This window comes from Mastomys coucha, unplaced genomic scaffold (genome assembly GCF_008632895.1).
Source record: "Mastomys coucha isolate ucsf_1 unplaced genomic scaffold, UCSF_Mcou_1 pScaffold23, whole genome shotgun sequence".
In the NCBI taxonomy this organism is placed as follows: Eukaryota; Metazoa; Chordata; class Mammalia; order Rodentia; family Muridae; genus Mastomys; species Mastomys coucha.
The window spans coordinates 96,895,320-96,917,452 of record NW_022196906.1 but is presented as its reverse complement, the minus strand read 5'-3'; the positions used below and the strand labels follow the sequence as shown (position 1 = coordinate 96,917,452).

General features: G+C 45.6%; 1 protein-coding gene across 1 annotated transcript in view; it reads left to right on the top strand.

Annotated features, from left to right (window-relative positions):
• The window catches only part of LOC116073264 (inhibitor of carbonic anhydrase), a 42,585-nt gene that overhangs the window by 15,581 nt on the left and 4,871 nt on the right, over positions 1–22,133 (top strand). Inside the window, exons 7-14 of the mRNA XM_031345044.1 lie at positions 1,733–1,911; positions 5,116–5,287; positions 6,483–6,625; positions 9,797–9,887; positions 11,250–11,306; positions 14,815–14,970; positions 18,139–18,280; positions 21,032–21,096. Coding sequence (XP_031200904.1) covers positions 1,733–1,911; positions 5,116–5,287; positions 6,483–6,625; positions 9,797–9,887; positions 11,250–11,306; positions 14,815–14,970; positions 18,139–18,280; positions 21,032–21,096 — 1,005 coding nt within the window. The remainder of the gene's footprint in view (positions 1–1,732; positions 1,912–5,115; positions 5,288–6,482; positions 6,626–9,796; positions 9,888–11,249; positions 11,307–14,814; positions 14,971–18,138; positions 18,281–21,031; positions 21,097–22,133) is intronic.

The following is a 22,133-nucleotide window of genomic DNA, read 5'->3' as shown; positions in this document are numbered from 1 at the left end:
AAAAAAAAAAAAACAAAAAAACAAAAGTAACATGACAAACCTTTCCAACATTTTGGACAATTTAGCTCAAGGAAAGCAACATTTTTAGACAAGTTGAGATTACATATTCTGGGATTGTGAGGTGTGTGTGTGTATGTGTGAATGTGTGTGAGCATGTGTCTGTGTGTGTATGTGTGTATATGTGTGTGACTATGTGTGTATGTGTTTGTGTGGTTGTGTGTCTGTGTGGGTGTGTGGTTGTGTGTCTGTGTGGGTATGTGAAAGTTCTGTGCACTGACCCCAGAACCTCCTGCATACCAGGCAAATACTGTCACAGGGTTGCATTCCTAAATCTTCTATTGCTTTTCATTTATTATTGTTGGTCATTTGAAACAAGAGCTCACTAAGTCTCCCAGCTGGTCTTCAACTCGTTCGGTAACCTGACAGGTCTCAAATTTCCTGTCTTCCTGCCTCAGCCCCCAAAATAGCTGGGGTTACAAGAAAAAGGCCACTGGGCCTGGCCAGATTCTTAGTTTTATAGCCAATTAAATATCACATAAGAACACATCAAGCCACTCAACATGTTCAAAGCTCAAACATGTACCCACCTTTATAATGAACGCTTCCAGGAAGTGTCCAGGAGCTTCACTTTCAATATGAGACTTTTACTAATCTCAAAGACCACCTGTGTTCATTTCCCAGGCCTGCCAAAACAAAGTCTCAGACACAGAAACTCACTCTCTGCCCCTTCTGTGGGCTGCAGTTTTAAGGTCATGGTGTCAGCAGTGTTTGTTCCTTCTGAGGACGTGAGGAAGAATCTCCTGTGCTGCTCTCCTGTCTGAGTGGCCTTCTCTGGTGTTTCTTGGCTTGTACATGCATATCGTCACTGTCTGATGTCACGATGACGTCACGATGACATCATGCTTGCATGGCAGTCTCCCTGTGTGCACATCTCTGCCCAGTTTCCTCTCTCACAAGAACACGAGTTGTTAGGAAAAAAAAATAAGAACGCGGGTTGTATTGGATTAGGAGCCCGCTGTATTCCACTATATCATATCTTAACGGCATACATTCGTAAGGACTACTTCAAAGTAAGGTCATACTTGAGGATACTGTGGATTATGACTTCAACCTATGAATGGACTGAGTCCACAACACCTGCATCAACATAGTGGTGCTTCACACCTGCAGAGTTCCCTGACTGGGACCCTGGGACCCCTTCTGGCCCTTGGCTCTCTCAGCACTTTCCCTGAGCAGGCCCTGTTTCTGGGAGAACTTGGCTGGCTTCGTTCATTAGTGACACGAGTTGCCCCAGCATGGTGGCATCATTGAGACCTTGACAAGTGCCATTAGCTCTCTGACTCTGTTTCTTTGTGTCTATGATGTGACCATTCCATGTCTGGCCTCCTTTAGCTTGAGGGATTGAGTGTAAAGAGGCTTGGGTGGCAGTGAGCCTTGCATACAATCATGCAGGCCATCACCGCTAAACATGTGTTTGCTGCCACCGTTTGTATTTTCAGATCCACAGGGATGTGGGTAGCTGGAGGGTGCCTGAGCCAGGCATGGTACCCAACCCTGTGGGAGCCACAGTGAGATTGTAAACCAGTTGTTTCTCTGGTGAGCCCCCTGCTCTCACATCTGTGTAAAGTGTGTTTGGAAAGGATTCTCTCTCTGTCCCCTTCAGGCTGTGGTGGTGGGGAGAGATCAGATCAGCTCTCTGCTCAGCCTGCTCACCTGAACTTTCCTTCCTCAGAGGTCATGCCAACAAAGGCCGACAGGGACCAGTATGAGCTGCTCTGTAAGGACAACACCCGCAGGCCGGTGGATGAATTTGAACAGTGCTACCTGGCTCGGGTCCCTTCACATGTTGTGGTGGCTCGCAGTGTGGCTGGCAAGGAGGACTCAATCCAAGAGCTTCTCAGAGTGGCCCAGGTACCCACTTCTGCCATCCTTTGCTCATCCTGCAGCTTCCTGCTTCGGTGTGTGTGTGGTGTGTGTGGGTCTCCTCAATCTGGCCATACTGACACTAGACATCTTTGTGCATTCAGGATACAAGGGGCGATGCCATCACCAACAATCTACCTGCAATGTGTTTATTCCATAAATACAGTAGAAGCCATAAAGACCATGTGACTAGCATCACCACCCCAGGGCTAAAGATTCTCAGAAGCACTTCCTGTCTCATTTTTGTTCTCTTTTCCATTCTAGGGAGTCCCGCCCCTTCTACAAAGCACTTCCCTTGTGACCCTTATGCTGGCCTGTGGCTCCCCTGACAGAGGAACAAGCACACTAACTCTGTATTGGTGGAAATCTCTTCCAGCCAGTCTCTGTACCCCATCCCATCTGTGCCAACACTGTGTTCAGACTCAGAGATGAACTAGTTGTCCTTGAATCACCCAGGCACAAGGAGAGCATGCACACATTATCACTACGAAGAATTGCACAACCTTGAGAACATGGGCCATGTACTTTGTGCTTTAATAGGGGAACTAATTTGAAGGGCATTCTGGGATAAATCCTGAGGCCTGGGGATATGCTTTGTGTATCTCCCTCTCCTCTCTCTGTCTGCGCCTCTCTCTCTCTCTCTCTCTCTCTCTCTCTCTCTCTCTCTCTTTCTCTCTGTGCATGCATGTGTGTGTGTGTGTGTGTGTGTCTAAAAGAGGGATGAAAAATTATTAGAAAAATCAACAGGTGGAATTTTATGCAGAGCCACTGCAAGAGCAAAATACACAAGTCAATTGATTTTTCTTTTTGCTATTGTTGTGCTTTGGTTTTTGTGGAGACAGGTCTCATGTAGCCTAGACTGGCCTTGAGTTTGCTAAGTAGCCAAAGGCAGACTTGAATTTTTTTTAAAAAATTATTCTTTTTTTTTTTTAAAGATTTATTTATTTTATGTATATGAGTACACTGTCGCTGTCTTCAGACACACCAGAACAGGGCATCAGATCTCACCACAGATGGTTATGAACTACCATGTGGATGCTGGGAATTGAACTCAGGACCTCTGGAAGAATAGCCAGTGCTCCTAACCACTGAGCCATCTCTCCAGACCAGACTTGAACTCCTTATCCTCCTTTCCTAGACTCCCAAGTACGGGGATTACAGACATGTGTTGCCATACCTAGCAAATGCAGTCCTTTAAAAGAGCACTTGGGCAGATACTGCTAGAAGCTGAAATCAGGAACAACTGTGGGCCAGGCAATGGAGACGCAGGCAAAGGGCTTTTGGAGTATTTTGGAAACCTGAAAGGAAAAGAGACAGTTTAATAACTGGTCCTTAGCAACAAGCCTGAGGTAAAGAGAAGATCAGAACACCTACCCTACATCCCTGGTGGCAACTTCAGGGTAAAGTGTAGCATTGCCACCAGGGCAGTCAGTCTGGAAGGAGGAAGCCATAACTCTGCCCATGCGAACACACAGCAAGAGCCCTACTAGAGACAGGCCACTGCTTGGCACATGACCAACAAGTGGGGGTGTATGGGGGGGGGTTAGCCCATTGCAGTTTCCCTGAGTCTACATGTCACACACTAGAAGGAATATGAGTAAAACTGTCCTTGAAGAAACTTGTTAAAAGCCCTGGAGCTGTCTTTGTGCATGGCTATCTGCCTTTGCCTGTGTGTATGGGGTTATTTAAAAAGCTTCAATGGATGACTGTAATTGTAGAAAGTCCCAAGCCCTATGATAGATAAATATATAGATGGATAGCTAGCCAGTTGGATGTATAGATAAATAATAGATAGGTAGATAGACACTCCTTGATGCAGTGAGCTGTGTTCTAGTAAACCTATCACTGTGCTTTAAAAAAAAATCAAAATCAAACCATTGTAAGTCAGCAATCTGTGCATTCAAATGTATGATAAAGATTAATGTATAAATTAAGTACAATAAGGGATTATCAATAATAACAAAATACAACCATATACTACAATTAAAGTTGTTTAAAATTTAATGCTTCTTTCTGGAACTTTCCCTTTAGTATTTTCAGAATGCTGGTAACTGTTGGCAACTGAAATCACAGAAAGAAACTGTGGACAAGTGTTGGCGTTATTATTATTATTATTATTATTATTATTATCATTATTACTGTTATTATTACTATTATTTTACTATTTTATCCCAAGCCTCACATCTGGGCACAACTTGTAGGTATATTTGTTTTATCTATTTTATTTGGGTCCTTTTACCTCTACCTCCCTTCCAACCCTTATTCCTTCTAACAGCCCAACACCAGGGAGGAGAGAAATAAGGTTAGAGAGGAAAGAGGCATAGGCCATTTTTTTAGACTACTTTCTGCTGATTAGGGGTGTGTGTTCCTTGGGAGTGGGGGGACGCCCAATCTTCATAGTCAGAACATCTTCAGCTTCTTCTCATCTCTTTGTTCTTTGCTTAGGACCACTTAACTAACAGCAACAACAGAAACCAGGAGCAGCAGGGGAAGGCAGCAGCTGCCTTTTATCTTCTTCTGCTCCTGCTCCTGTTTCTGCTTCTGCTCTTCTTCCTCTTCCTCCTCCCCTCCCCCTGTCCTCCATCCATCCTTGTCCTCTTCTTCCTTGTCATTGTCATCGTCTTTGTCATCCTCCTCCTCTTCTTCTTCTGAGTCCTCCTGCCTCTCTTGGGGCCGCATTTCTACCCTCTCCAGAGTCCTCAGAATTAAACTCTCTACAGCTGGCACAATTACGCCCCTGCCAGAGCACACACGAGGCAAGTAGTCAGCTGCTCTGAATAATGTGAAGCAGCCCCAGATCCCATACGCGGGATTAAAACAACAACATGTGTATGTAACATAACTGAGGCTTTTAAAATTAATTTATTTATTTTATGTATATGAGTACACTGTAGTTGTCTTCAGACACACCAGAAGAGAGCATCAGATCCCATTACAGATGGCTGTGAGCCACCATGTGGTTGCTTGGAACTGAACTCAGGACCTCTGGAAGAGCCAGTCAGTGCTCTTAACCGCTGAGCCATCTCTTCTGCCCCATAACTGAGTTTTTAAAGAAACTAAAATTCTCACTACAGATAGGGATGGCTGCATGGCTCCTCATGTCCCTCTCTTACTTAGTTTGTGTCTGTTTTGTCTTTACTTTCACCTCTGTGTCAACAATGCTCCTCCATCCCTTTGCCTGCCTCTGGACAGGAACACTTTGGCAAAGACAAGCCATCAACCTTCCAGCTCTTTGGCTCCCCTCATGGGAAGGACCTGTTGTTTACTGATGCTGCTCGTGGACTTCTAACGGTCCCTCCAAAGATGGACATGAATCTGTACCTGGGATATGAGTTTCTTTCTGCCATTCGGAATCTTAAAAGAGGTATGTGAGACTCAGGAGGGAACTGCCAAGCTTCAGCCACCGGGTGTGGCACAGGCCTTATGTTGAGATTTTGCTGGTGGCTGCAAGTTTCACTGAACCTTAGTGGCCAGCAAAGCCCACAAGTGCTACTCAATACACTGGGTTAACGAGCAGATGTTCTGATAAGCCAGAAGAAAGGGCTCTGTTATTTAAGGACAAGAACATTATATTGGTGGAAGTGGTAGTGCTGGGGCTTGAACTCAGAGCCTTACAGATGTTATGCAAGGGCTTGATTACTGGGGTATTCTGGTCTCTACATAAAGGATTTGAAAGCCTTTCTACTATAGAGAATTTTTTTAAAAGGGTTTTATTTAAGTATGTGAGTACACTGTCATGTCTTCAGACACAACAGAAAAAGGCATTAGATCCCATTATAGATGGTTGTGAGCCACCATGTGGTTGCTGGGAATTGAACTCAGGACTCTGGGACCCAAAGAAAGCCCCAGATGGATGGCAAAGAGTGGGTGTGACTCATTCCTTGCCATAGCTCCTTGCCGCCTGTCACTGTCTAGGAGAAGTAGAGACCAAGGTGTCCATAAAGAGCTCTGGATGACTCTGGAAGAGCAGCCAGTGCTCTTAACCACTGAGCCATCTCTCCAGCTTCCTATTATAGACAATTTAAAGCTACAGTGGTTCCAAGTTCTTGTGTTTACTGAGTCTACTCTCCCAGTGATGGGTTTGCTCAACAGAGAGGACAATTCGTTCTAAGCTGACCAGGAAACACATCCATTTTCACAGTCAGGAACAGAGCTAGAACAGGCGCCCCCCCCACACCCCTATTTAGTCAAATAGTCACTGAGCATCTACAAAAGAACAGTTCCAGCTTTAGATGTGAGCTAACACAGCAGGTGAGCAGCGGCAATGAGACCATCCAAGCAGAGCACATGACTGCCGTGGCCTGCTTCCTGGATAGAAGTTCTGGAAAGTTCCAGAAGAGCCAGCTTTGGCATGGGGAGCTAAGAAGCTTTCCTGGGGAGGAGATATCAAGAGGGAGGGTAGAGCTCCACCTAAACTGCTCTTTATGGACACCTTGGTCTCCACTTCTCCTAGACAGTGACAGGTGGCAAGGAGCTATGGCAAGGAATGAGTCACACCCACCCTTTGCCATCCATCTGGGGCTTTCTTTGGGTCCTTGAATCATCTCTATGCATCCTAGGTTTGGAAGACTCCCAGAGGGTGAAGTGGTGTGCAGTGGGCCAACAGGAGAGGACCAAATGTGACCAGTGGAGTGCTGTGAGCGGTGGTGCTTTGGCGTGTGCCACGGAAGAGACCCCTGAGGACTGCATCACTGCCATCATGGTAGGAAACCCTGCTCCCTCATCTGGGTTCTTGATTTTGGGTAAACACTTGGGCACTGACCCATAAGATTCATATTTTTCTGGGTCTGTCTGTTGTAAAATTTTATAATATTCAGTACTCTGGATATTGCCTGGCATAGAGAAATCTGTTTAAAAAAAAAACATTGACTGCTTGTATTATTTAAAGTCTTGAACACAGCAGCTACACTTTCTTGGATAATGAAAACTTCAGTTAAAATGTGTATTGAATAGCTGCATATCTGGGCATGTTAGTGCACAGATGTGCCACGGGCCGGCCGATCTGGGCCTCCCTCAACCCACGGGAGAAACGGGGGTCCTAGTTAGGTCGACAAGGCGTAGGCGATGAAATGACGGCAGAGACAACACATGAAGTATAAGATCTAAATGTATTTCTTAGAAATGGCATCAGACTTTTACAGTCATTGCAAAAGAGGGATGGTAAATCTGGCAGCTCAATAGTTGAGGTACATCTGAGGCTATCTGAAACATACTGGGTCTAAAGCAGAAGCTATCTCCTCTGAACTGGTGCTGTATCCCCTGGGCCCAAGTGCTCTGGGCCCAGGGGAATGCGGGTGCATGAATCTGAATCCTAGCCCATCTAAGTTCTAGTGCTAGTCCTTCTGCGAGTCCAAGTGCTAGTCTTTCTCCTGGTCCTAGTCCAAGTCCAAGTCCTTCTTCTTCTCCCAGTCCTCGTGCTAGTGAAAAGCAGGCTTAAGTAGCATACAGCAAGCAGGGCTGAAGTCAGGGGATGCAAGACTGAAGTCACGTACGCAAGTGACCCCCACACCAAGGTCAGCAGGGTCTGGTAGCTAGGTGTGAAGCAGGAGGAAGAGGAGTGGAGCCCTCCCTGTTGAGGTATTTTGATATTCCTAGGCTAATTCTCTGGTTCTGCTGGAAGCAATGACCAGGAGATTTTAATCTAGCATTTCCTGTTAATTCTCTGGTTCTAGCCCGGGGCAGGCAGTGGGGAGTTTGGACCTGACCTAACACTTCTAGCTAATGTCCTTGAATGGAAGCCCTTTGATTACTCTCTAGTACGTAAGACCATAAACTATCTATTGCCCTAAGGGATGTACTCGACCTCTATTGCTAGCTCTGGGAAGGCAGTATCCTAGAGAGAGATTACACTATGGGAAGCTAGGTGATAAACCAGGATAGGTTAGAAACATTGTGTCGGCCAGGAGACAATGCCCAATCTTCACCGTTTACGAATCATTTCTTGGGGTACCTTTATGCCTAATTATGAGGCCGTGTTGATGATTGGAAAGACTAATCTGGAACACGTCTGAGTTAGGGAATACCAGCGACTGTCTGAAATCCAGGAGGCACAGAACCCCTTTTGGGGTCTTATTGCCTCTTATCCTTTATCAGGATTTTATTCCCGATATTTTGGATGTGACTGGAGTAGACAAGTGTGCATAGCACAGATGTAATCCCAGCACTCAGGAGGTGGAAGCAAGTGGATCAGGTTAAGGCTATCCTTGGCTACATAGTAAGACTGAGGCCAGCCTGGGTTACAGGAGACCTTGTCTCAAACAAAAACTCCTGCATGATATCCCACTAAGTATTTCTGCCTCAATTTTCTAGCTAATTTATAATGATTATATTTGAGTTAGTTAACAATTCCTTTGCTATTATACAGGTGGGATTGAAATTTTTTATACAAGTAGCTATCAGTGTTTCTGAGTTCATTATTAATATTCATCAGTAGCTAATGTTTCCGCAGCTACTTTCTACATGCCATGTAAAAATTCATTAATTCTCATGGCCCTCATCAAAAAACCCACTGAGTACTCTTCAGTCATTTTATGAATATAACAATTTATACAGCACAGTGTTTGAAATAGTCAGGTCCTGTAGGCCATGTGGCATAATGGTTCCTGAGGGAATTAGACCGTCTATCCGAGGCATTATTTAACTTCCTCCTGCTTTGGTGTGCTGATTTATCAAATGGCACTTTCTTCGTTACCTGACTTTCTGAGGCGTGGTGAGTGACTCACTGCCCAGCATTTAGATGTGTTTGTTCACAGTGTAACATTCTTTTTTTAATGTCATTTTTGAGTGTTTGCTGTTTGGCTGGGACTGAGCACTGAACTGTGGGCCTTGCACGTCTCACTGAGCTACACCCCCAGCCGCTGCACAATGCTGGCAAAGAGAATCTGGCTCAGGATACCTTTTGCCTGCGATGTTAGCTTTCCGATTTCTAGGGCAGTCAAGGAGTCAAAAGTGAAGCATATTTGTGAATGAGCGTTGTTGCTGTCGATTGACACTAAGTCTCACTTTAAGTCCCTGGCTGGTCTGGCACTCAATGCTGCCCAGGCTGTCTGGCACTCAGTACTGCCCAGGCTATCCTCCTGCCTCAGCCTCACCAGTGCTGGAATTACAAGTATGAGCTACATTTCATATAACTGATTTTTTTTTTTTGGTTTTTTTTTTTGTTTGTTTGTTTGGTTTTTCAAGACAGGGTTTCTCTGTGTAACCTTGGCTGTCCTGGAACTCACTCTGTAGACAAGGCTGGCCTCGAACTCAGAAATCTGCCTGCCTCTGCCTCCCAACTCCCAAGTGCTGGGATTAAAGGCGTGCGCCACCACTGCCCGGCCATATAACTGATTTTTACCTCACGATCATATTTATGACTATAAGAATACATTAGTTGCTCTATTTAGAATCTTGATTAAAATATCAAGTTAATTATGAATGAATTTCTTAGTGGTTATTCATTATTCTGGTAATTATTTATTGGAAACGTTTCTTGCACCATAGAGTGTGGTGCTGACAGGATTTAGGAGATTGGATTTGATTCCATTGGTTGAAAGAAAACATTTTCTATGAAACAGATTAAATATAGTACCTGAATCTGGCCATGTGGGTTCTGAATTTAGTGACAATGGTCAAAAAGAAAGTGTGCTCTGGGCATGTCCAGAAGGGCCTCCTAGGAGGACACAGGGATGTCCAGAGAGCATGGCTTGAGTCGGGCATGCTTCTAGCTGACAGGCCAAAGACAGGTCTTGTTTTCTAAATTCCATATTTCCACCAGTGCTGCTGTCTGGCTAAATAAGGCCACATGACAGAACATTCATGAAATGAAGACCCTGAGGGTCAGTGGGATGGGAGCCACACAGTTTACAACTGATTTCTTTCTTAACTTCAGAAAGGAGAAGCAGATGCCATGCGCCTAGACGGAGGATTTGCCTACATCGCAGGCCACTGTGGCCTGGTGCCCTTGCTGGGAGAGAACTACCGTGAGTTGGGGGTGGGGCCTCTCTGTGTTTCTTCCTAGGCCATGGGCACAGAAAGTTGAAGAAGCGATGTCATTTTCTGATAAGATGATGATGTCTCTTTTTGCAGCTTAGGGCTTTTTGAAGTAGAATCTTCTACTCTGCAGTCAGAACCAGCTAGGCTGCAGATGTGGGTGATAGGCATGTTTCCAAAGGTTTTAGGATCATGGAGCCAAAGTGAGGGGAACAAATGTCCATCTCTTCAGTGTCTTTGCCCATGCCAGAACAGTTATAAGCAAAGAGAGTTCAACATTAAACCTCTTGTTCTGGCTAGAATGATACTGGAGGGCACGCGGTGGGTAGAGCCACCACAGTGCTTGCCAACTAGCCCTTGGGTTAGACTTGCTCACAGGTCTCAGCGGACCTGACAAGCTAAGCTCAGCCACTCCCTCAATATACCAATTAAAGAGTCACAAAATAGTGAGAAAGAGGGGAGGTGGGCGAAGACAGATCTTATCTAGCATGGCCACACAAGGGAGAGGACACCTTAGAGCTGTGACCCCTAAGTCCACCTTCAGGATTCTAATATGAAGGTTCAGATGTAAATAGAAGGCAAGTGACATGCATGGGCGAGCAAGCCTGGCCATGATGCAGTCTCCCCCATCATGGATCTATCATGTTATTTGGCTTTAGTCTTGCCTACAAGGTAGGTTGACAAGTGTGCTTTGACAGGGTGACAGAACTGTATAAAATCTCTCCCTGGGAGACAAGGTCTTCCTCAGGCTGGCAATGATTCCTCAGTCTTTTTCTTCCCCAGCATGAGATTCCTGGAGGTATTTCAGTTCCTTAGGGACTACTGTTCAAATAGTCTGTCAGCCAAAGTGAGGAGAACAAGTATCTGTCTCTTCAATATCTTTGGTCCCTGCTGGGATAGTTACAGGCAAAGAGAGTTCAACACCATACCTCTTATTTTGGCTAGAATGACACTGGAGGGCATGAGGTGGGTAGTACTTGCCAAATAGGCTCTGGGTTAGACTTGTGCTCCCTCAGGGAAGATGTCAGATACAGATAGCTGCTCCAAAAGCATCTCTGCCCAGATGTGCAGCAGTCTCTTTTCTGCGCCCCTTCTATGGGCATCTTATTGTATTTTGGATCTGTTAGAGTGTTGAGATTCTGGGATGGAACCTGATATTCTAATAGCAAAGGCAGGGGAGGAAATTAAATGGGCTGTGGGACCTTTGGCTGGTTATAACCAGCGATGGATTGCTAAGCCACCGTTTCTCTTTTTATTCAATCTCAGCTGAGATGGAGAAGCTCACAGCCTGGGTAGAATAACTCATGTGAGAGTTTAACATGGACCTTCAATGTCCTTATTTTTCTTTTTAGTGTCTACCCATGGCAGTGGGAGGCTAGGATCTAAGTGTATTAACGCACCTTTGGAAGGTAAGTGAGAAAGCTTTTTGAACACTGGGGTTCAAAAGCAGAACCTTATCCTTAGGAAGAAGGCAAAGAAAGCCTTTAAAATGACCAAAATTGGGGCTGGAGAAATGGCTTAACAGTGAAGTATGATTATAGGTCTTATAGATGACCCAGATTTAATGCCCAGTACCCACATCAGGCAGCTCACAAATACCTGTAACTCCAGTTTCCTCTTTGCTGCCCTCCTCTGACCTCTGCCGTTCCCTTCATGAACATACACTCATGTAGGCACATACACATACATTAGAAAAAATAATAAATAAAACCATACTTATTAGAGTTGAAAAGAGAAGCCTGGGTACCTTGTTGAAATACATAACTGCCCTAAAGCAGTCATAAATAATTGATGTCGGTAGGGCGCTTGACAGTTGAAAGGACTCCTGCTAGCACTGAGACTCCTGTTTGTTCTCCTCAGCAACCTGGTAGAATGAGCATTACTGCTCCTTTGGGATGTAGTTGGGGAAACTGAAGCTCAGGGACTGGGTGTCTTCCCAGGGGAAATAGCCAAGGAGTGGCTGGAGTTAAGCTTGAGAAGAGTTCAGGTGAGTGGATCCCCAAGTCCTCCTGATGATGAGTCACTGAGTCCAGCACGGCGTTTCTGCCATGTGCCCATCCTGCATGAAGGTCAGCACTGGGGCAGGAGCCATCTGGGCTCTTCTAGGAGCAGGTGAGACCTTGTGAGAGAAGGAGATTCCCAGGGGCCTCGAGGAAGAGGAAGAAATGAGAATCACCCTGTGGTTAGCTGGAACTTAATAATGGGAATCAACCTGGTCTTTAGAGCAAATACCCCCAGGAAATAAGTTCTCCTGCCCAGTGTCTCCCCATGGCTGAAGTTTATATTTCCCCTGAAGGGTCCAGTCTTGAAATCAGGTGGAATGTGTCCTTGGGTATGATCCCTGGGCCATCAGCATCATCTGGGAAACCATTGGAAATGAAATTTCTTGACTTCTCTCTAGTTCTACCCAGCTAAATACTCTCTGGCGGAGGCCAGAAGTCCATTCTGTTGGATTTAATGACATAGAACCCCAAAGTAAACAAACACCAGAAACTTACTAGACTCAGCAGAGATCTGGGGAACTGAGGGTTTGGCCCAGCACAGCACACATAGCCTCAAGTGGGCTTTGCCCATGTTGAGCACCGGATCACAGAGGTCCCCAGGCCAGGCTTTCATGTCCCTGCTCCTGCAGCAGTCCACCCTAATCTCCCTGTGATAGGAGCCTGAAGCTCCCCACTTCCTATATTCATGGCTAAGAAGTCTTCTCTGAATTGCGTCCTCATACTCAAAACTGAGGGCTGGCTTCCATCAGCCATGTATTCCAGTCTGATCATTTATGGTCAGAAACAACATGTCTGCTTCAAGAGAAGTTGAAATACCCAGGAGCTGCAGTCATATGCAAAGGTAGGTCAGCAAGGATGTTGAGAAGACAGTTCAGACACATGATGGTTGTCATTGAGAAGGTTCAGTCTGAGTATGGGTGTATTTAACCAAATGAATCAGCTATTTTCCTTGTTGCTATGGCAAAAGCATCCTAAGAAAGGAAAGGTTTGTTTTAGCTTACAGTCATAGGGGAGACAATCCCTCAGTGGTGAAAGCACAGTGGCAGGAGTAGGAGGCTGGTCTGTTGCACCAGCAGTCAGAAAGCAGAGAGAAATGAATGTCAGGGCTCGGCTAGCTTTCTCCTTACATGGAGCCTGTGAACAGCACCTGCTTTCTCACCTCAATTAATCCAATCAAGATCAACCCTCCCTGACTTGCCCAGAGTTTTATCTCCACGGTGGTTCTAAGTCATATCAAGTCAACAGTCAACATAAGCCATCACACCAAGTCTGTCTATTATCTTTCTGTCTACTTCTACTACCTCTACTGTCTTCCTCTCCTATATATCTCTCTGACTCTGTCTCTCCCATTTCTGTTTCCCTCTTTCTTGTCTGTGTCTCCTATCTCTGCCTGTCTTTCTCACATGCAGTCAAAGGTAGATTTAATGGAATAAGTATAAAAATCTTAGACCCAAAGACAATTTTAGCATTTTATAATAATTATTATTACTAATAATATAATAATAACGATTTTATTATATTATTATAAATAGGGTGGACTGCTGCAGAAGCAGGGACATGAAAGCCTGGCCTGGGGACCTCTGTGATCTGATGCTCAACATGGGCAAAGCCCACCTTATATTATAATAATAATAGTAATAATGATGATGATGATGATGATGATGATTATTAACAGTAGTAGTAGATAGTATTAGCTACTTGAATGACAGAGCCCAGGCAGTGGAAACTGCTTTACCACAAGAGAATCTAGCATCACCTCTGTTACTAGCACCACTGCTGGGAACCTGCAGATTCATCTATTCTCTTCACTGATAGCAGGATGCTTGAGAACACAACAGATTCTCCCACAGGATGAGTTTTAGCCATCACTGTACTAAAGAGAAGTGTAGGCACATATAAAGAAATAGCTAGTGAGACAAGTCTTCACCTGCCATGTTCCCATTTTCCGACATTTGAACACAGAGGGCAGGGCGTGTGTGTGTGTGTGTGTGTGTAATGGAGGAGGTGGTGAATGACAGCATTTTCTAATTCTGAGGATTTATAACTCTATCTACCTAACCTAACCAATTCCATTCTTCAGTTCTGACTTACTAATGAGCACGACTCAGTAGTGTATTCCTGGGATAGGAAAAGCTGAAGCACTAATGATAGTCCCGTGAATCAGGAAGAAGGCAGGACTGGCTGGTTTTGTGTCAACCTGACACAAGCTGGAGTTATCACAGAGAAAGGAGCTTCAGTTGAGGAAATGCTTCCACGGGATCCAGCTGTAAGGCATTTTCTCAATTAGTGATTAAGCAGGGAGGGCTTGTGGGTGGTGCCATCACTGGGCTGGTAGTTTTGGGCTCTATAAGAAAGTAAGCTAGGAGAAGCAAGCCAGTAAGGAACATCCCTCCATGGCCTCTGCATCAGCTCCTGCTTACTCACCTGCTTGAGTTCCAGTCCTGACTTCCTCTGGTGATGAACAGCAATGTGGAAGTGTAAGCTGAATAAACTCTTTCCTCCCCAACTTGCTTCTTGGTCATGATGTTTGTGCAGGAATAGAAACCCTGACTAAGACACATGCTCACTCCCACTCAGAGAGCCATGGGATTACCTTAGAAGTAAAGACAGCGAGATAAGAAAATGAGGGGTCCTACTGGAGAAGCAGGGGCCCCCTTGGACCACTCCCACACTCCCATTCTCACAGATCCTGAACCACGCTAAGGTCACATTTGCAGGCAAATAGCTATGCAGTTTCCACACACCAGCCTAAGGATGGAGCTGAACAGAAAATGGAGAAACCAAGTTCACATTCTCCTCCACACAGAGACTCCATTAAATGTTCTGGGGGAAGGGGTGTGTGTTAGATCCCGCTTTTGTCTGCTCTCTGTCTCCAAACAGTAAAGGGCTTGTGTCTCGGTGTCTCCACTGCAAGGTTATTATGTTGTGGCTGTGGTTAAGAAATCAGATATTGGCATCACCTGGAACTCTCTGCAAGGCAAGAAGTCCTGCCACACGGCCGTCGGCACTTCTGAAGGCTGGAACATTCCCATGAGTTTAATATACAACCAAACTGGGTCCTGCAAATTTGGTAAGTGTGTTCTGAAGGTGAGGCAGTGCCTTCCTTGGGCTTGTTCCTGAGTTGGGAGGGATAGTCAGTTCACTGGAGCTCCGCCCCTTCCCATGTAGCTCCTCCCCTTTCTCCTCCTTTCACTACTTGCTTTTTGATCAGAGTACATAGCTCGAAAGGCAGATCTCAGGGAAAGGGCCCTGTTATGTCTTATGAACAGTCCAGGGAATAAATGGAGCCTTAGTAGTGTGTGTAAGTGTGCACACGAGTGTTATTTTCACATATATGCTGAACTGACAGCTTTCACACTTGAAGCCCTTTTACCAGGAAGGCCCTCGAGTGTGCTGCCCCTTTCACATTTATCCTGCTCCCTTGACTCCCACTCCAGCCACTTCAGCTGCACTCTCAAGGGTACCTCAGGTTCCTTGCCCCTCCCACTTGACACATCCCAGTCTTCCTGCAGAACCTGGCTGGAGAGGAGCCCAAGACAACAGAGCAGTTATTGATCTGGAAAAGCTCTGGCCAATGGCCTCAGCAGGGGACCCCAATACTCATGATTTGCAGCCGCTCCTCACACTTCCAATAATTGTCCCTGTGTCTAGTGACACCTCAAACCCTCACCTACCTGCCACCTTCCTCGGCAGATGACCCAATCAGTGGGCACCATCAGAAGACAACTGAAACACCATCAGCATCCTTCTGCTGAGTTTCTGGACCCTCTGACTGCTGCCTCTCCACAGCCTCCTACAAGCCCAGATCCCTCTCCCTACACTTGGGTACCACTCACTACAAAGTCTAAGTCTCTCAGCTATTCTTCTCTTCTTAGCCTATCCAACAATTCCTTTCAACATGTCAGTACACCCGATGTCTTCTATCTTTAAGAAGCTTAACTCCTACAACATCCTCCCCCGTATATATCTTCACTTTCTCCTTTCCTATCAGATCTTAAAAGCACTGAAGGAGCCACACACCTTTCTCTCACATATCCGCTTCCTGCTGTCTGTCTTCCTGCATCATCCTGTGGGCATCACTCTGATGGAGACCCCCACAGTGCCCTCCAGCTGCTCAGCTCCTGCTCTCTCAGCGCCATCCCCTCAATTCACCTTGAAATTCACCTTGAAACACCACTCCCTGACCTTTCTGAAGATGTCTGGACTTGGGTTTTCTCCTCCTCCTAAAGGAGCCCATCCTTTCTAACCTGGCTAAGAAACAGTGGGGGTTTCATAAAGCAGTTCTTTTTCCCATCTAAGCCTCATCCCTAAGCACTTACATCCGAATACAACTCAATCATATGGCTGCCCATACAAAACTGGGTTCTTGGTATGCACTGGATAAATGCTGACTGCTATTGCTGTTATTGTGTCTAAAGGGCGATAACTTCCAAGCACAGATTGTTCCTTGACACCCCCTGTCCCCCAACACACACACATGCACAGTCTCAAGAAGTTCAACTTGGCCTCAGACTCACCATGTAGCTGAGACTGATCTTGACCTTCTGGTCTTCCTGCCTCCCAAGTGCTGGATTATAGGCATGCACCACCACATGCAGCTCAAACATTTGTCTAATGAACTATTTCCATATCTACTTAAGACCTCAACGGCATATTAAACTCATCCCATTTATCCAAAATGGCGTTCTCTCATCCTAAACTGGTAATGTTCCTGGACTACCTATCATGGCAGACTCTGGAGTCTGACCTGCCCAGCAATGTCAGTTCCTCTTCCTCCCACCCATGTTTTCTTACTTTACCCTCCCTCCCTGGCCCACTGCAGTGACCTGCTGCCTGAGCTGCACATCAAACCCTAGACCCACCCACCTCCTAGCCAGGTAGACTTCTGCTAAGTGGGACTCTGACTGTGTGTATGTCAGTCCACTGGGCCCAGCATTATCTAAATCACTTCAGAGACTCCCTTTACTCTAGAGATACGTAACAGTAGCTACACAGTAATAACCCCTGGGATCTGGACCTTGCCCCTACCCCGCTTCCTTCTCTTGATGGTTGATTCAAATGGCCCCCATTAAGCTTTTTATGCTACGTATGGGCCCTGTTCCCACATAGGCCTTCTCAGGTGCCAGTCCCCTCTAAGCTTCTCTTCTCCCCATTCCCTTGGGGACCACCTACACTCATTCCTCATCTCTTGACTCTCTGGTCTATGAAGGGTCCTTCTATCTCCAGCTTCATGAAATCATATTCCTTCTTCCCAGAGCAAGAGGGACCATACAGATCCATGAGTGTGGTTTCTTGAGTTCTGAATGGTACACACAGAGAGTAGGTGCAAGAGGGAAGGGTCCATGGTCAGTGTAGTTCCCTGGAATCCAGTGTTAGGGTTGGCAGCCAAGGCTTTCCTAACTTGAAGTCACAATGACAAGCTTTCTAAAGGGAAAACCAAGACAGCAGAGACCAGAGCACATGTGTGTAGGCCAAACAAGCCAGCCACCCCCTTTCCACTCCACTAGAGCTACACTCTCTACCCACCCTCAACACCCTGGTCCTGTACGAGGACAGGGGTAGACCTCTGTGAGTCCTCAGACTGGTTCGTCTCCATTCAGTCCCTTTACGTGCCTGGAATCTTTTCTTTTATTCCATAATATTCTTGTTCCTTTTTTAAAATGAGTTTTGTATATATAGAGTATGTATGTGTTCATGTGGGTGTGGGTATGTATATGTGCAGGTACACATATGCACGTATGCATGGAGGCTAGAGGTAGAGGCTGGATATCTTCTTCAGTTGATCTCCCCATTACCATAACTGTTTGAGTAAGGGTCACTCTGTGTAGCCCTGATGGTCCCAAGATCCAACTGTTTCTGCCTCTTAAGTACTGGGATTAAAGGTGTCCGTCTTAGTTTTTGAGACTGAGTCTCTCACTGAACCTGGAACTCACCATTTGGAATAAGCTGGCAGGTCAGTGAGCTCACCTGTCTCTCTCTTGCTCAGCATGGGAGTTACAGATTTACACCACTGCACCCAGCTTTTTTACGTGGGTTCTGGAGATCCAAACTCAGGTCCTCTTGCTTTCATGGTAGGCACTCTGCTGGCTGAGCCATCTCCCCAGCCCTTTAATAATGTTGTCAAATAACAAGCTGTGTGCTTGTGTTACAGGCAGTCTTAGGGACAAATCCCCGGGGCTTTTCTGTGACTTTTCCGGGATCACAGGAAGAGCTGATTCTGGCTTGTCCTTCCTCGCAGATGAATTCTTTAGTCGCAGCTGTGCCCCAGGGTCTGATCCTGACTCTCATCTCTGTGCTCTGTGTGCTGGTGGTAACAACCCAGCCCACATGTGTGCTGCCAACAGCAATGAGGGGTATCATGGCTCGAGTGGAGCTCTCAGGTCAGTGCCTGTGCCTTTCCTTCTCTTGGTATCACTCTGTGACCCCTCATCACCTCATCCTTTCGTCATTTCAGTGTCTGGATAATGATTTAGAAGGATCTAGAATTGGAGACCAGAGTTATATCCAACTTCTCTTTTTTTTTTTTGGTTTGGTTTTTCAAAACAGGGTTTCTCTGTGTAGCCCTGGCTGTCCTGGAACTCACTCTGTAGACCAGGCTGACCTTGAACACAGAAATCCGCCTGTCTCTGCCTCCTAAGTGCTGGGATTAAAGGCATGCACGACCACTCCCCGGCATCAGCCAACTTCTCTAAAGAACACTCCCTTGGCCCAGGTGTCTGAGGGCACTTCAGACAGGGCAAGATCGGTAGTACAGAGTCTACTTTTCCTCTTTTCTTCTGTGTGACTGTAGATAAGCCACAGGTTCTGTTAGTGATCAACTGTCAATCACAGGAGAGACCCAGACCCTGGCTTCCTACACTTAGCTCATGAGTGTCTTTTACAGTAGATCTGTGTAGGTACCTCCTTTCATTCAGGCGAAAGAAGACGTACTTACAGAGCACTGAGCAGCAGGTGCTCTTCTAGGTAGCTAGTAGGCAACAAGGCACACATGGTCCTGTCCACTCTGAGTCTCAGTGAAAAAATAGAACAGTAAGCAGACAAGTAAAGTCTTCTCAGATGAATACGCTCTAGAGAGACCAAGAGGGGGCATGCGTTAGGGAGCTCTCCATCCTTGTAACAAAACACCTGAGACAATCAGCTTATAAGACAAAAAAGGTTCATTTTAGCTCATGGTCTTAGTGGTTCTAGTCCATATTCCTGTAGAACCAATGCAACTGGGATCCAACCTTCTGTTTCAAGGACGTGTCTCAGTGACTTAAGGATGTCTCACTAGGGCCCATCTCCTTGTGGTTTCACCTCTAATAACACCACCTCAGAACCAAGCTCTTTTTAAAATTTAAGTTTAAATTTTATTTTAATTTTTATGTGTGTACACATGTCCCTGTGTGTGTATGTCTCTGAGTGCCTGCAGATGCCAGAAGAGGGCATCAGATGCCCTGGTCTTGGAGTTAGAGGTGATCGTCAGCTGCCCAACAGGGCAGTTAGGAAATGAACTCTGCTTCTCTGGAAGAGCCACACATGCTCTTAAACACTGAACCATCTCTCCAGGCCCTGGAACCAAGCCTTTGATAGTCTTGTGCCTTTGGAAGATGTTCAAGATCCTAACACAGCAGGGAGTGATGTGGTAGTGGCTAGGGCAGGCAACCATTTAAGAAAAGGTACATGGAGATCTTTGAGAACAGAGGGATCAGGAGAGCCAAAAGCTAAATGATGAGAGGCAATTGGCCTGAGAGAATCTGGAGCAAGAGTAATTTAGAAGTGAATCAGCAAGGGTGAGGGCGTGAGTGGCAAAGACCATTGCTGTTGTGAGGTCAACAATAAAAATGTGTGGACTGAAGTGGCGAGAAGGAAGGGTCTGGGTTGTGACCTGCTGACTCCACCTGTGGTGGCCATGTCTGTTGAACCTTGTAGACCTGACTGAACCGGCAGACTGAGTTCTAAGTATGGTATGCCATGCTGGACACGTTCAGATTGGTGTGTGTGTGTGTGTGTGTGTGTGTGTGTGTGTGTGTGTGTGTGCTGGATGAGTAAAAGCTGTGTGGGCAGCATGTAGCACTCTAGAAAACTCTCCTGCCTCCTCCACACACATCAGTTGTCTTCATCCTGCCCTCCAAACATTTTCCTCTTATCAGTCATGTGTTAGTGACATTAATATCTACTGAATGTTAAATTTAAGCCAAACTAGCCTACATTTTCTTCATATTGCAGGGTATATTGTATTAAGCTTGGCCCAACTTTTACACTTTTTCAAATCATTTTTATTTGCTTTTTATTTACTTTTCACATGTGAGGTACATATGTTCCAGTGTATTTATATTTATATGTATCTGTCTGTCCATCCTGTTGTCTGTCTGTCTGTCTATCTATCTATCTATCTATCTATCTATCTATCTATCTATCATCTATCTATCATCTATGTTGGAAAGAGGAGAACTTGTGTACAACAGTGCACATGTGCAGATCAGAAGACAACTTGAGGCACTTGGTTCTCTTTTTCTACCATGTGAGCTCCAGAGATCAAACTCAGATTGTCAAGTTTGGTGGGTGAGTGTTTGTTTTTTTGTTTTTTTGTTTTTTTTTTTATAAAAACAGAATCTCACTATGTAGCCCAGACTAGCCTGAAATTTGTAACTCTTTGGTCTCAGCCTCTCAAATGCTGGGGTTATATTGTCACCACAGGTACACATTTTCCCATGGGATGTGTGTCGTACCTAGGGAAGCATATCTCTGTTGTCCGTACTGAGCAGACACATGAGTACAATAAAACTGCCTCATAGCCATATTTCCAGGGAGATTGTAGTATTTTATCATATGATACTATACCACCTGGGTCTCATAGATCTAACCAGAGTGCCACCCCATAGATATCTCTGTTAGTGGAAGTACACAAGCAACCTGTCTGGGGAAAGTGGTGAGGATTTAAAACGAGGACTTGAAAGGTGCTTTCCACGAGTAAAACTCAATAAGCAGTTCTCCCTTTCCATCACCTTCCTCCTCTAACACTCTGGGGCCCTGCAGGCACTACAGTTGCTTGTATGGGAGTGCTGGGTGCCTAGGGGTGTGACTGCCCCTTGGTGGCTCCCTCTCACTCCTTGCTGATTCTTCTTGCTGACCTGGGCCTTGTTGTGCAGGTGTCTGGTTGAGAAGGGGGACGTGGCCTTCATGAAGCATCCTACGGTTCTACAGAACACTGATGGTAGGTAGGCGCCTGCACTATGCTTTCCTTCCGTGGGAACATCTGAGTCTACCTTGCAGAGTGGCTCCCCAAGAGGCAACCAGGGAAGCCGAGCAACTAAGCCTAGCAGACTCCAGTGACTGGGATCCTAGCATTTTCAATTAATCTAGCATTCTAACATTCTTCCAATCCATTCAGATTTGATGCTAATTATCACCCTGACCTTGAACCCAGCTGACAAAGCACACAGAAACCATGGGCTATGTGAGCATGTCTGACTCCCTGATTGACAGGCATTCTTATGGTATTCCAGATTAAAGTTTTTGACAGCTTTCCATGTTGGAAAATATCTTGTCTGTCTCTGTATCTTAAATGTTTACTTATTTATACATTTATTTGTATATGTGTGTGGCCATGTGAATTTATGTGCACCACACGTGTGCAAGAGCCCAAAGCCAGAGGGCATTAGATCCCCTGACACTGAAGCTGCCTGAACTTGGCTAGGATTTGAACTTGGGTCCTTGGAAGAACAGTGTGCTGTTAACCTCTGAGCCATATGTTCAGACCCCATGTGGATAGTCTTAATCCTTTTTTAAATAAATAACCTTTTTAAAAAGATTTATTTATTTTATGTGTATCTATCTGCATGTATTCCTGAATACCAGGAGAGGGCATCAGGTTATATTATAGATGGTTGTGGGCCACCATGTGGTTGCTGGGAATTGAACTTAAGACCACTGGAAGATCAGACAGTATTCTATTTTTAATAAATATTTTTTAAGATTTATTTATTTATTATATGTAAGTACATTGTAGCTGTCTTCAGACACCCAAGAAGAGGGCATCAGGTCTCATTACGGATGGTTGTGAGCCACCATGTGGTTGCTGGGATTTGAACTTAGGACCTTTGGAAGAGCAGTTGATGCTCTGAGCCATCTCTCCAGCCCCAGACAGTGTTCTTAACTGCTGAGCCATCTCTTTAGCCCCAGACAGTGTTCTTAACTGCTGAGCCATCTCTCCAGCCCTTCTTCCTTTGTGTGTGTGTGTGTGTGTGTGTG